General features: G+C 37.7%; 1 protein-coding gene across 5 annotated transcripts in view; it reads right to left on the reverse strand.

Moving 5' to 3' along the window:
- LOC120627783 (GTPase-activating protein CdGAPr) overlaps positions 1–14,539 on the reverse strand; it is a 110,157-nt gene that overhangs the window by 17,356 nt on the left and 78,262 nt on the right. For 3 of the 5 annotated variants that reach the window (XM_039895802.1, XM_039895804.1, XM_039895803.1), the window contains exons 8-16: positions 13,138–13,229; positions 12,222–12,279; positions 10,921–11,065; positions 8,137–8,315; positions 5,427–5,622; positions 4,353–4,481; positions 2,781–2,931; positions 1,770–1,859; positions 435–526 (exon numbers count right to left, since the gene is read on the reverse strand). In XM_039895802.1, the coding sequence (XP_039751736.1) occupies positions 435–526; positions 1,770–1,859; positions 2,781–2,931; positions 4,353–4,481; positions 5,427–5,622; positions 8,137–8,315; positions 10,921–11,065; positions 12,222–12,279; positions 13,138–13,229 (1,132 nt within the window). The remainder of the gene's footprint in view (positions 1–434; positions 527–1,769; positions 1,860–2,780; positions 2,932–4,352; positions 4,482–5,426; positions 5,623–8,136; positions 8,316–10,920; positions 11,066–12,221; positions 12,280–13,137; positions 13,230–14,539) is intronic. The other 2 variants (XM_039895805.1, XM_039895807.1) reach the window with 1 other exon arrangement.

Raw genomic sequence — 14,539 nt, forward strand, 5'->3', positions numbered from 1 at the left:
TAAAACTTTGCATTGGATCGTCTTTATTTGGTTATTATTTTGCAATATTTTCGTTAGTGTCTTCAGTGTTAATCTTATACTAATATATAAAGCCGATAAGTTTGTTTGTTTACTTGAACGCGTTGATCTCAGGAACTACAATAAAAATTCTTCCATTGTTGGTTTGCCCATTTATCGCGGAAGGCTTATAGGCTATATGCGCTCACGCTATGATCGATACGAGCATAGAGTGAAGAATATATCAAATTTGGGGGTGTTTTTGAGACCTTCTGCTGCGTTAGGTGCATAAACAGTTAAAGATTCGATAAGTTCTAAAAAAAAGCATACAGTATATCTTTTTAGGTTGAATTATACGCGGCCAAAGTCGCGAAGTACCGCTAGTTAAAAAATAAAATGCTTAATCTCCTTACGTAAAATCTATGTAAGAAAAAAACCTTAATAATTTAGTTGGCGGATGCAGAGGTAAACTCTTCGGCCTCCTGCCAGCTTCTAAACCTCTCAACTCCACGTGGGAGTCGTATTGGTCCTGAAACAAGTTAAAACATTCAAACAATTACGACAGTAAGAAATTACTTTTAAAACTAAATCACATCTAAATAAACGAAATATGCATAAATTTTGATTCAAAGTTATTTAAATATCTCCGGAATATCGCATCAATTGTTCTTTTATATCTCGTTGTGCTAATATTGCGTTGATTGGACATAGTTAAATCAAATTCTCTATCCAAAAATTCAAATAGCTGCGTCTCGTAACAGTGACGCGAGTCCAGAGATTTTATCTCATATAAAAATATTTCACTTTAAAAACAATTTCTCTGTTTTTTTATAAATAAAATATAAACAGTGATTTTTTAATCATCAAAATTCAAAATTCAAAATTCAAAATTCATTTATTTCAAGTAGGCCTAATATAAGCACTTTTGAAACGTCAAGTATGCATGTTTGTGTGACTCTACCACCGGTTCGGAAAGCAGATTCTACCGAGAAGAGCCGGCAAGAAACTCAGTAGTTGCTCTTTTCCAACATCAACATTTACAATCATTTTGCTATCTTGCGGGAGATGAGAGCGAGGCTGGCTGCTTCCATTCTACCTTGTCATTGAGGAATTCATCAAATGTATAGTAACCTCGCTGTACTAGATGCGTTTTTACACATTTTTTAAATGTATGCATTGGTAGGTCAAGAATTTCCTTAGGAATCATGTTGTAAAAGCGTATACTCAACCCCACAAAGGAGTTCTGCACCTTTCGCAGACGATATGCAGATATCACTAATTTATGACCGTTTCTGGTAAGTCGATTGTTAATTTCAGCTCAGCATCAACCATATCCTGCCCATTTTAACCGCGGCCACCTGCCATTTAGAAATTTGGTAGCTAATCTAATTAAGTACCTATTCGAATATTTTTTTCTGCGGTATAATTGCCAGCAAATGACTATATAGATCCCACCGCCGCACCGCACCGCTGACTCTCGCTAGAGGATGCTTCATCATCATCATCATCATCATCTCAACCAATTGACGTCCACTGCTGGACATAGGTCTTTTGTAGGGAGTTCCACAATGCACGGTCCTGGGCCGCTTGCCTCCAACGGCTCCCAGCTACTCGCCTGATGTCATCTGTCCAGCTCGTTTGGGGCCGACCTACGCTGCGTTTACGTCGTCGTGCGGGGTCGCCATTCCAGCACCTTAAGACCCTTCCATGAAGAGGATGCTTCATGTACACCAAATTATTGTCACAATGTACAGATAGATTAAGTAATATACCTGTTCCAATGACTGCGGACCCGAATCGGCGCCCTGCTCCTGAGCGAACAACTCCTCCGCGTAGCAGATCAGAAACTCCGTCACCACTGCCTGTGAACAAATGATTCACACTGAGATAGCCGATTCCATTTCACAGTGCGACAAAGTTGTGTTATAAAGTGCTTTATAAGAAATAATTCGTAGGACATTTCAGTAGAAAAACAGAGTTCTTCTGCCGAGCCGTAGCTCGAAAAGACGCGCCAGTAAACCTTCTATTTAACCTCTATCAACCTTGTATGCAAGTTTAAAATTTATTTTGATTACCGGCTAGGGCCCTTATTTAATAAATAAATTGCACACTTTACACTTAAAAATAAAGAATATTTTTTTAAATAATAAGAGTGGCTGCTGGTTTGCGCATTGGGCTGTGACTCTGCTTTCTAAATCCAAGGCCTTGAGTTCAATTTCCACAAATGGAAAATAAATAAATATACTACGACAGTACAACATCGCCATCAAACCCCAAAGTGAGCGTAGCTTGTGTTATGGGTACTAAGATAGCTGATGAATATTTTTATGAATATAATACACATAAATAATTATATTATAGTGGTAAACACAAGGACACTGAAATACCTTGTCATTGAATATTATAGAAAGTCCCAACCGTCAGAAAATTTATTAATAATTTATTTATTACATAACTTTTCAAAATTTTGCAATTTTAAAGATTTTTTTTAAAACTTTTGAATTTTTATTCACTTTGCTATTCACAATTGATCCGTTTGAAAATATTGGAAATAAATAATTCTTATTGATCATGATATTTGCCACTAGATGGCGTGTAAGTCAAGAAGCGTGGAGTATATGCCATATGCTTCCGACCAATACAAATTATTATTTTTAAATAGCGGAAACTACACAGACGTCTGACGTAAGTAACTCTTACGTCAGTAAAATAATTTTAGTTAGTCTAGTCGCACCTAATGAAGTTTGACTTCAAAAATACGGCAAAGACCAAATAGACTGTACCTGTACTGCGACGCCTTGCAACGCGTGCTGCGGTTTCGGCGAGCGCAGCAAGTTGGGAGCCCACACGATGGCCATGTTCCGCGCTGTCATTCCCGTGGACTCACTGAGCAGCGACACTCGGCGCAAGTGGCGCATCAGGTACGATAAAGTCCTGGGCAGGAAACAGTATCATAACTTTTTTTGAATAAAAACATCACTGAAAGCAGGATTATTTTAATATTGTTGACGTTTTGTTTCAGATTCTAGCCTTTATTTTTAGGATGTAAGTTAATTTCATATAAACTGTCATTTTATAATGAAACTGCTATAAGGAATATGAGTAAGCTCTCAAAGTAAGTAAAACAAGTGATAAAATAAAAAAATAAACCCGTCCAAGAACAACAAACATCCGCAAAGCCTATTAATGGTTTAAGAAACTCCGTCCAAAGAACACAACCGTCCGGAAACCTATTGATGTTTTAAAAAAACCTTGTCCAAGAACAACAAACATCCGCAGAGCCTATTAATGGTTTAAGAAACCCCGTCCAAAGAACACAACCGTCCGAAAACCTATTGATGTTTTAAAAAACCCTGTCCAAGAACAACAAACATCCACAATGCCTATTAATGGTTTAAGAAACCCCGTCAAAGGACCCCAACCGTCCGGAAACCTATTAATGTTTTAAAAAACCCTGTCCAAGAACAACAAACATCCGCAGAGCCTATTAATGGTTTAAGAAACCCCGTCCAAAGAACACAACTGTCCAAAAACCTATTGATGTTTTAAAAAACCCTGTCCAAGAACAACAAACATCCGCAGAGCCTATTAATGGTTTAAGAAACCCGTCCAAAGAACACAACTGTCCGGAAACCTATTGATGTTTTAAAAAACCCTGTCCAAGAACAACAAACATCCGCAAAGCCTATTAATGGTTTAAGAAACCCCGTCCAAAGGACACAACCGTCCGGAAACTTATTGATGTTTTAAAAAACCCTGTCCAAGAACAACAAACATCCGCAGAGCCTATTAATGGTTTAAGAAACCCCGTCCAAAGAACACAACTGTCCAAAAACCTATTGATGTTTTAAAAAACCCTGTCCAAGAACAACAAACATCCGCAGAGCCTATTAATGGTTTAAGAAACCCGTCCAAAGAACACAACTGTCCGGAAACCTATTGATGTTTTAAAAAACCCTGTCCAAGAACAACAAACATCCGCAAAGCCTATTAATGGTTTAAGAAACCCCGTCCAAAGGACACAACCGTCCGGAAACTTATTGATGTTTTAAAAAACCCTGTCCAAGAACAACAAACATCCGCAAAGCCTATTAATGGTTTAAGAAACCCCGTGGACTCCAAACACCTCTGAGAATATTATGGCGAACTCTCAGGCATGCAGGTATTCCCACGATGTTTAACATATCTTAGACAAGTTAGAGGTGCGGGCTGGGTTTCGAAATCGGCCCTCCAAAAGTGAAGTCGAACCCACTATCTATCCGAACCGCTTCTAAGGAAGTCGCCGATAGCGCGATGCAGGATCCTTGTGGCGCCATCTAGTTAGTTTTTGTGACCGCAACAATGTTAAAGCTCACCTGTAGTGCGGCGGCGGCAGTTTGACCACAGTGTCTCGCATTGCCCGCAGGCGCATCTCCTCAGGCGCCTGCACCGACGACACGAAGCTGTCGTACAGCTGGTACGTGCACAGCGGGTTGGGGAGCTCTCTGAGAACAGCACAATCATAATAGTCAAAGTCAAAGTCAATGATTTCTTTATTCATTTGAACACAGATGGCACATAGATGGCACTTTCGATGCGTACATTACATGTAAAATATGACATAGGAGTGAGTTGATGGCGATAAATAAATTCGTCAACTTAAAACTAAAGTTTGAACCTTCGTCCAAACGCGCTCTGGTCTAAGAAGAAGCCCACAACAAACTTAGCCGGTTGTTATTTTTTTTTTGTTATTACCATCTAACATTGTCTTTTAAAAAACTAATTAATTATAGTAAATAATATAACTAAATCCCTCTTAACATCACTGATCTTTCGGATAGTAAGTTTAAGGCACACGTTAAAATCGTTTTAATAAAGTAAGCCTACTTTTGTGTTAAAGCCTATTTAAATGATAAAGAAGTTTGGAAATAAGTTATTGATGGTGGATTAAATGCATAATATTAATAAATTCACCAACATATCTATATATATATAAAAGAGGAAGTGTGTGTGTATGTTCCGTATAGGCTTCAAAACGACTGTACTGATTTCAATGAAACTTTCAGGGAATCTCCGGATTGACCTGGCGAGTAATCCTGTAAAGTTTGGTGACGATCGGAGCACTCCTATTTCTGAACTGTCAAACTGTCAAATACAGCTTTTATTTACTATGATGATACTCTATTGTTGGGAGTACATGGGTGTAGATAATGATCTTCACCCGCTCGAGAAGAGAATAGAAGAGAATGAATACGGAAAGAAATAAATGATTTAATATATTATGAGACTTAAATTAAAAATTTAATGATGTAAGTTTATTGATAAAATAAAATAAAGCAAAATCTAGCCCGGCGAAGCGGGCTGGGTACGCTAGTAAATTTATAAAATAAAATGAAACGCCATATCATCTGCCATGGTCATAATGCTGTGCGGGATGTGTCTCGACTCACCGGAAGTACATCTTGAGCAGGCTGGCGAGCGCGTGCGGGTCTCGCTGTAGCGGCGCCGCGAGGTCTACGGGCTGGCCCGCGTCGAAGGCGGCGCGCAGGCGCTGTGTGAGCGCCGCGCCGCCGGACAGCCGGTACACGCCGTCCACCGCACCGCGCCGCTCGATTGCGCGCGCGCACTCCAACAGCACCAGCGGCACTGCGACGGACATCCACGCTTACACTACTGCTACACCATACATCGCACCACTACAAGCCACGGGGCTCCTCCCACAATTTTTTGAACTTATACTTCTTTTGGCGCGTTATGGAAAAATAAATTTTTAATATGCCATACCGTTACAAAAAACTGACACCCTGAAGTTAGCTATAAGGTTTGACAGTTTCAATTTGTCAAAGTCTGCGGGCTCATTGGTTTTGGTTGGTTGGTTTTCCAATAATGGGTCTATTGGTATTCTAAACTTAATTTGTTCATTTCTTTAATTATGTAGAAATATTTTTTTATGATGTTTAAATATACTTTATTTAACAAGATAATGAGTTATAAAAAAAATTAAATGTATTCAATACCTTTTAAAAAAAATTATTACTTATCTATGTAATTGAGTATTAGTGTAAGTTTATAATAGCATAAATATATAATCATAAATATCTATTATTGTATATATAAATTTATATCAGTATTCGTGTAGTTAATATGTAAATGTAGTATGTATGTTCATGTAAGGTTATTTTATTTTTTTGTAACATACTTTATGCACCAGACACTTTCCACTTTATTATCGGCTTCGTACGCTCGGGTTGCCTTCAAAAGATCACTTTTAGTGATCAGGCCGCCTTTGCACCCTAGTTCTAAGTACTATTACTGTTTTCCATGTATTTTTCCTATTGTGTCGTGTTGCAATAAAGTTTTTCTATTCTATTCTATTCTTTTTTCTATTGTTAATGTCGTTTTTTCTACAAACGTAGAATAAGGCTAAAGATACAATTTGTACTAAGATTTTTATCCTTTTACACAAAAGAAGTATAACTTCTAACGCGTATACATAAGTACACACACGTTTTTTTTTTTCAATGTTTATAGACAAGTGACTGATGGTAAGTGATAATGCAGCCAGTGGCGTGCATAGAGGGTATGCACAGGGTATGCAGATGATATAAAATGAAGAAAATCTCCAGTAGAGTTATAAAAACTGCAGTGTTAGCTTTTTATAACTCTTACAATAATGCCTATACTTATATTTTCATTTTTAACTAGTACTGGAGTTTTTTTTTCATTTGATATAATCTGCCAGCTTGGTGCGTACCCTGTATGCGTAGCCTAAGGTGGAGCGCGCTTGGATAGAAGATGCCTATTCACTCTGAGATGAGAAACAATTTGTAGTGTAGCTGTAGTCCACTACCCTGGTCCAGTGCGGATTGGGAGACATGAAACATTATGGAGAACTCTCAGGCAGGCATGCATTCTTCACGCTGTTTTCCTTCACCGTTGAAGCAAGTGTTATTTTAATCGCTTAAAATGCACATAACTTAGAGGTTCGTGCTGGGATTCGAACTCGACCCAATCGAAAGTGAAGTCAAAGTCCTACCTGTCCTTTCACCGCTTACTAACTGTTACTCTATCTCTCTCTCTCTCTTCGTCTATTCGATCGTGATCACTGCTATGGCGAGTAATCTAGTCATATATGATCTCTGTCCATCGGGTCCTGTCTTTGGCCATTTATATTGCCTTATAGAAGGTACCGGCACCAGTTTCTCTTAGTTGATCTGTCATCATCAACTAACTGTTACAAACAACCTTAATACTAGTAAAGTAAAGTTCACAATCGCGCGTGAATGTCGGTACTAGATGCAGCATTATGTAATTCCGAGAATAGGCAAACTTCGAAATGTTTCTAGATCGTTCCTTTTGTTTACTGGTCTAACAGAGTAACAAATTGACTAGGCCTCCGAAGCGATATAAATAGCGGATGTTCGAGGTGGCCGAGTTAGTCTTCTTTGAGAGCGAAGCGAAGTATAAGTAGCGGCACGAAAGTCTAGCGGTGACCGTTATTGCGCAGAAGTCGCAAAATAAGGTATGATGGGGGAGTAAGAGGTTATTATTGCGCTTATTGGTTCTCCAGTCCTAATCCGTCTCCCGTACCGATACGACACCCCGCACACTTCCAGTGTACAGTCGCGTTCTGAATTGTATTGTTATTACTGTTAATTTTTGTTGTTGTTTTAATGAATGTTTTTATTTTTCTATTCCCCATAAACTTGTTAAAAATTATAGCCTAGATAACAAGAAATCTTTGGAACTAGAAACTCTAAACTATACTAAAATTACAAACACATATACTCACACAAACACACACATTACAATTAAATAATATCATTTTCATTGGATAAATAATCATTACTTTATTAATTAATTGTTAAATACTATTAATTAGTTAAAGTAATGATTGTATTGCCTGCGCGACAGTACCCATGCGCAGCTATACCCTCCACGTTTCGTTCAGCGCTAGACTTACTTGCCGCGACTTGTAACATCGAAGTGATACTTCAGTGAAGTAAATTTTTTTACGAAGTATTAATTTATGACAAAATTAGCGGATTCTTACTTTTTTGCGGTTTAATACGGTAAGAGCTATCTTCGTGTGAGGGACGATTCCCGACCACAATGTAACAGAATAACAGCCAATCATGGGACCCTGGTAGCAGCGCTCACCGTCGTGTCCACAGTTAAGCAGGTGCTCTCCCAGGTCGCAGCCGAAGACCCTCTCCCGCAGGATGCCCTGCTGCTTGAGGCTCCTGCGCGAGGGTCGGGAGAGGATGAAGCTGCGGAACAGCGAGATGAGCTTGCCGTGCTTGCGGAGCACTGGCTTAATCGGCGCCATGGCTACTGACCTGCGGAAAGGTATCCATGTTTTAGTTAAAATAATGACAGTGCATATAATGCAATAGTCAGTACATATTTGAAAATTTAATTTATGTCCATAAAAATATAACAAAATTTAAATCGAAAATAGACTGTAACAATATAAATATTAGAAGCAAAATAAACCCGTTGTGCAGTTTACCAGCATACATAAAGTTGCTAATTCATTCAAGGGCAATTGTATATTATTTTACAACAAATTACCAAATGAAATCTTTGAGATGTCTCAATAAGTTCAAAGTTTATATAAAACGTAAGCTTACAGAAAAATCCTATTATAATATTAAGAATTACTCATATGATAAAAAATCTTGGGTGTAAATTGCTCTTACTTCATAGCTTAATATTAATTTACTGAGATGGTAATAACAAAAAAAATTAACCCGGCTAAGTTTGTTGTGGGCTCTTCTCAGACCAGGGCGCGTTTGGAACCCTCGTAGCTTTAGGATAAGGTAATCACCATCTCCTTACAATTATGTAAACATATACAGTCAAAACCGTTTATGGCGACATCGTTTAGAACAACATACCGGTTAAATTGACCAAAATCAAAGTCCTGGCTGAATATGATATGACCGCCTTATCGGAAAACATTGGTATTTACGACATTGTTTACTGCGACATACCGCATTAAGCGACCACATTTGGTTAATGTTTTCGGAAAATTATATCTGTAGAACGACCGGTTCAGCTGTATTGTAAACAATTCGAATAGGTAACAGTATCCACATCTGGCACAGTATAATGGTCAATGGCTATTATCGTAAAAGTAAACAAAGTTAAGGGTCTTTTATAATTCTTAGAAACAAAGCACGTGCATGCCCTAGCCTCAAGGCCCGCTTCTTCATACCTCTTAATTCTGTTTGTTACCTTTTTTTACACAAGACGCACCAAAACATATTGTTGAGTTAACTGTGAAAATTGTAATATGTCGCAAAGAAAACAAATCAATATCAAAGAAAAATCACGTATTACATACATGTATTGTCTTTCCTATTAATATCTGTCACCGGTTGTTACAACTATCGGTTTTACGACTAAATATGAGTAGTCCCTTCGATGTCGTTATAACAGATTTTGACTGTATGTAAGAACGATTCATAAGTGCCTGTGATAGGCCTACATGAATAAAGAAATTTTGAATTTGTTACATAAATATTAACATTTTATGTGGCAGCCACTGGTTTAAGAACATACAGAACCCTCATTCAGCCATTATTGCACGCTGTGCATTGTGTCCAAAAACCGTGAAAACGCCCCGCGCAAGCCTCACTCCACAACCGCGTAATGTTGCTAGCTCACAAACTTTTACCATTTTACCCATTTTATGGTAAATGTTTAGAACATTAGTGGAATTGTTTTTGATGCTTCAATATTAGTCGGGTACACGGTTTCTGTATGTTCTTAATTCTATGGAAACAAATGAACGAACCAATGACAGATTAGATATAAAAGTGGCCAGAGTTATCTCACGAGACAATATTTCGACAATTCTTCAAAAGACTAGTACTCGGTCATGCAGGGCAGTCTATGGGTGACGTAAATAGCATATTATTTTCTTTATGAATTGGGCTATGAAATGCAATATAGATTTGTCAATGCAACTAGAGGTGGTTCGGAGTAAAAAAAAACAATTTTAATGTTGCTAGCTTACAAACTTTTCAAATTTTCCCCATTTTATGGTAAACCTTAAGAACTTTAGAGGTAAAATAATTACTGTCAACTGCAAAATGGAGTGAAGTAACTCACTGCCTGTTCGAGAAACACTACTAAAGTGGAGTGGTTTTAGTGAATGTACACGGTTTCTGTATGTTCCTAATTATGTGGTTACAGTATGCGTAGGTTGCGTATCTTTGCATATTGTCTATTTGTGTAGAACAATAATCATAGCAAATAAGGACTACGTTGTTTGTGTCCGCTTGGGATGGGCTTTTTTTAACTCTCTCAGTTAGTATGTCAGTTTTAAGGTAACATTAAATAGGTTTTGAATTATTTCATTTTTATGTACTACTTTTCATTTCCTTTCATAAAGGCATTTAGTATCATTATTATTAATTATAATATGATTTGAACATTATAAGAACATGAAACATGTGATTTACTATCGATTTGCTGTCGATATAAGTATGAGGTTAGTATAAAAGAGGTTTGCCATGGTGAGCCCACGATACAGGCCACCTAGTGTGGAATCTACCGGTTATCTATAAAAAGAGGCAAATATCAATATAATGTGCATTCGACATAGCAAATTTTTTTATCCATTGAAAATCTGGTCGCATCGTTACTGGGGGTGCTAAGTCGGGTGACCTCCACGTGTACCAGATTCTACAGAGAAAAGAAGCCGGCATAATCACTTGTTTTCACAACTGTGAAGGGCAGACCTGCGTGAGGAAACCTGCACGCCTGAGAGTTCTCCATAACGTTATTAAAGGTGTGTGACGTCCACCAATACGCACTGGGCCAGTGTGGTGGACCACGGCCTTAACCCCTTCTCCTTCTGGGAGGAGACCTGTGCTCTGTGCCGTTATGGGTTAAGTCGGCCGGTAGTGGGTTAGTGACGATGACTTGACTTACCCAACAATCGGCGGGGGCTGCGTCATATGTCGCGGCACCTTGTCGCCGATGACCGCGACGCAGTGGTGCGGGAAAAAGCCCACCCGAAAGCCGCGTTTGCCGCGCCACCATAACGACTCCTGGGGGCCTGCCGAGAATGAAAACACTATTGGCATTTTATTATTTGTTGCTTCCAATTATAGCATTTTTAAAAGAAAAAGAAACAATAACGAACTTAATCGGATTAACTAATCAATAAAAAATAAAGAAATGAAGTATACATCAAGAAACACATATAACGACATATATATTGTATAGAAGCAAAGTTAAGCGTTACTTTGCGGAAATCCATGATATATTATCAAAATTAAGCTTAATTTGCTATACTCCGCGAAAAATCCGTGTAATTTATAATTTCTTCAATCCTTATACTCCACACCACATGACTTAACAATTATTCATTGTAAAGTCAACATCTCCTGATGATGCTCCGGTTTCGGAGCGAAACGTGCGTAGAGGGTGTATTGCCGAGGATCTGTGTGGTGTGGAGTATATGGATTGAAGAAATTATAAATTACACCACACAGATTCTCCTGCTTTTCGCGGAGTATAGCAAATTAAGCTTAATTTTGATAATATAACGACATATATGGTACAATAGGCATGACTAATTTAGCCTATGATGTTCGGCAGAAATTTATGACGACCTCACTGGCGCAACGGTGAGCGCTGTGAATTTAAGTAGGGGTTCCGGGTTCGATTCCTGGCAGGGACAATTTGGGAATTCATAATTTGGGAGGCTTTGGCCGTGGCTAGTTACCACCCTACCGATAAAGACGGTACGGACGTTTTCGTCGGTAGGGTGAGTCTAAAAATATCAAATAAATACCATCAAAGAATATAAATAAAAATACGTTTTATATATCACATTAAACATGAATCTATCATAAGATAATTACAATATTTTAGCAATTCTTTATTTTTATTTTTTTATTTTTATTATTGATTGATTTAGATGCAAAAGTGTCGAAATGTTAGCTAAACACTGTACAGTCATCATCACATTCAGCTTTCCGTTGAATCACTATTACCATAAACATATGAGTGTATAGTGAGTCAAGTTGGGGATTGCGGAAACGTCCCTCAACCTGCAGTAATCCGGCTTGGCATTGCTTGCGTGCCGGTACTCTCAATGAGTATACAAACAAATCGACTTACTATATACTAACTAATTACACATATGCTATAACCCATTTGGTCTGAGAACGCGCTAGTGAATGATAAAGAAAGCATAAAGTGATGCACTAATCAAGATATCTCACCTGGCATATCAATGATTGAAATCATATCTCCGACTTCGAAACTAATTTCATCCCGCGCCTGCGAACAAACAATTACAATTCTGAAATAAAACGACCGTCGCGTACTTACGCCTATTTTGACGACAACGTGAGTTCTAGGAAGGCTAACGAAATAAGAAAAAAATTATAACTTTTACGAATAACCGAATCTGAATCATGATACAAAAGTGTATACTGAACACCACTAAGGATTTATGTATTTAATACAGTAACTAAGCAGCAAAGTGCCTTAATATCTTCATACTAGCCTTGCTTTAACTCAGCATTTGTGAAAAACAGAAAAATCTGGTGTGTTTCATTACTTTTTTTATATTTTTTTTATTGGGCAGTTTTCTAAGATTTTCAGCCACATCTTTCCCTAGATTTTATAAAGTGAAACTTCTTTAGAATCGTTGTGATTTCAAATCGGATGCAACAGAATCTCAGGTAAGAGACCCAAATACAAAAACGTGTAGGATGAAGCCCGCAAGGAATGAGACAGAAATATACATACAATTTTATCTGTTTTTTTCCTATTCGAGTTACCAAGGAAACCAAATAATATCTAGATAAAGAAACAAACACATAAATGTATAGGACAGAGTGAGACAGAAAACAGTATACATTTTTTTACCTATTCTAGTTACCATGGAAACTAAATAATAAACCTTACATTTATCCAAATAGTTCTGATACTCTACATCCACCGCACTCTCTCGTAGGCTACTTTTCAGAAGTCATGCATGGTACCAGAGTATCGGCCGACGGACGAACAGTAACTTTACAGCATAAAATAGTAAATACTTTGGCTGGTTTGCATTATAGTAAATTAGGTTTTTTAATCGTGAAACTTAATTTAATGCTTTTTTTTCTTATTAATAATATAATAATAAATTACCTGTGAAACATATTTCCTGACGGAATAGGCGGCGGCAACGGCTGGCGTGTTAATGGAACTTGAGTCTTCATTTGACACCAGCAGTTTGTGACCTGCAAATGGAAAAAAACACTTTTTTTACTTTTTGCTTTTATACTTTAACAGCAATAAAGCGGTGATAGCGCAATGGGTAGGAGCTCGGCTACACTTTCGGGGGGGCGAGTTCGAATCCCAGCACGCACCTCTATATTTTCTAAGTTATGCGCGTTTTAAGTAACAAAAATATCACTTGCTTCAACGGTGAATTAAAACATCGTGAGGAAACCTGCATGCCAGAGTTCTACATAATGTTCTCAAAGGTGTGTGGAGTCCACCAATCCGCACTGGGCCAGCGTAGTGGAGTACGGCCTTATCCCTTCTCATTGTGGGAGCAGACCCGTGCTCTGTAGTGGGCCGGTTATGGGGTTATGTGATGATGATGAATAAAACGTTTTTTCATTAATTTATCAGTAGTCCTTTTTGTTATTGATCTAATAAAAGAGAAAGAATAAAATTGTAATAGCAGAATTATGGGCTCGGGTTGTATTTATAGAGATAGGCGAGATAATGGGTAGAAATAATTTTCTCGTCTCGTGGCGTGCACTGGACTTTTTACCAGGGTATGCATACATCGAGAAGATTGCCAAAAATCCACCTGCTGTATAAGATAGATATAATTCAATTTTAGGGTAGGCGCATGCTAGCTAGGTACCTTCAGTAGGATAGATAAATAAATAATAAGTAAGTAAATAAATATACTACGACAATACATACATCGCCATCTAGCCCCAAAGTAAGCGTAGCTTGTGTTATGGGTACTAGGATAGCTGATTAATATTTTTATGAATATAATACACATAAATACTTATAATATACAGATAAACACCCAGACACTGAAAAACATCGATGTTCATCACACAAACACTCTCCAGTTGTAGGAATCGAACCTACGGCCTTGGACTCAGAAAGCAGGGTCGCTGCCCAATGCGCCACTCGGCCGTCAATATGATAGATGAATTACTAATTTTATGCAGCCTATTAAACTGCACTACGAGTTTATTTTTACTTCTCATACTAATACTATTACAGTCCACTTACTTTTTAAATTTTGTTATATTTTTTTGTACACAAATTAAATTTTCAAATATGTATGGATGTATGCAACGTCATAATTTATTTTATTTATTTATTTTTATTTGGTAACTATGACCCATCTGCACTATTATATAACAGACTAGCGTACCCAGCCCGCTTCGCCGGGCTAGATTTTGCTTTATATTATTTAAGCAATAAACTTACATCATAAAATTTTTAATTTATGTCTCATAATATATTAAATCATTTATTTCTCTCCGTATTCATTCTCTTCTCGAGCGGGTGAAGA

Source organism: Pararge aegeria, chromosome 12 (assembly GCF_905163445.1).
Source record: "Pararge aegeria chromosome 12, ilParAegt1.1, whole genome shotgun sequence".
Classification (NCBI taxonomy): domain Eukaryota; kingdom Metazoa; phylum Arthropoda; class Insecta; order Lepidoptera; family Nymphalidae; genus Pararge; species Pararge aegeria.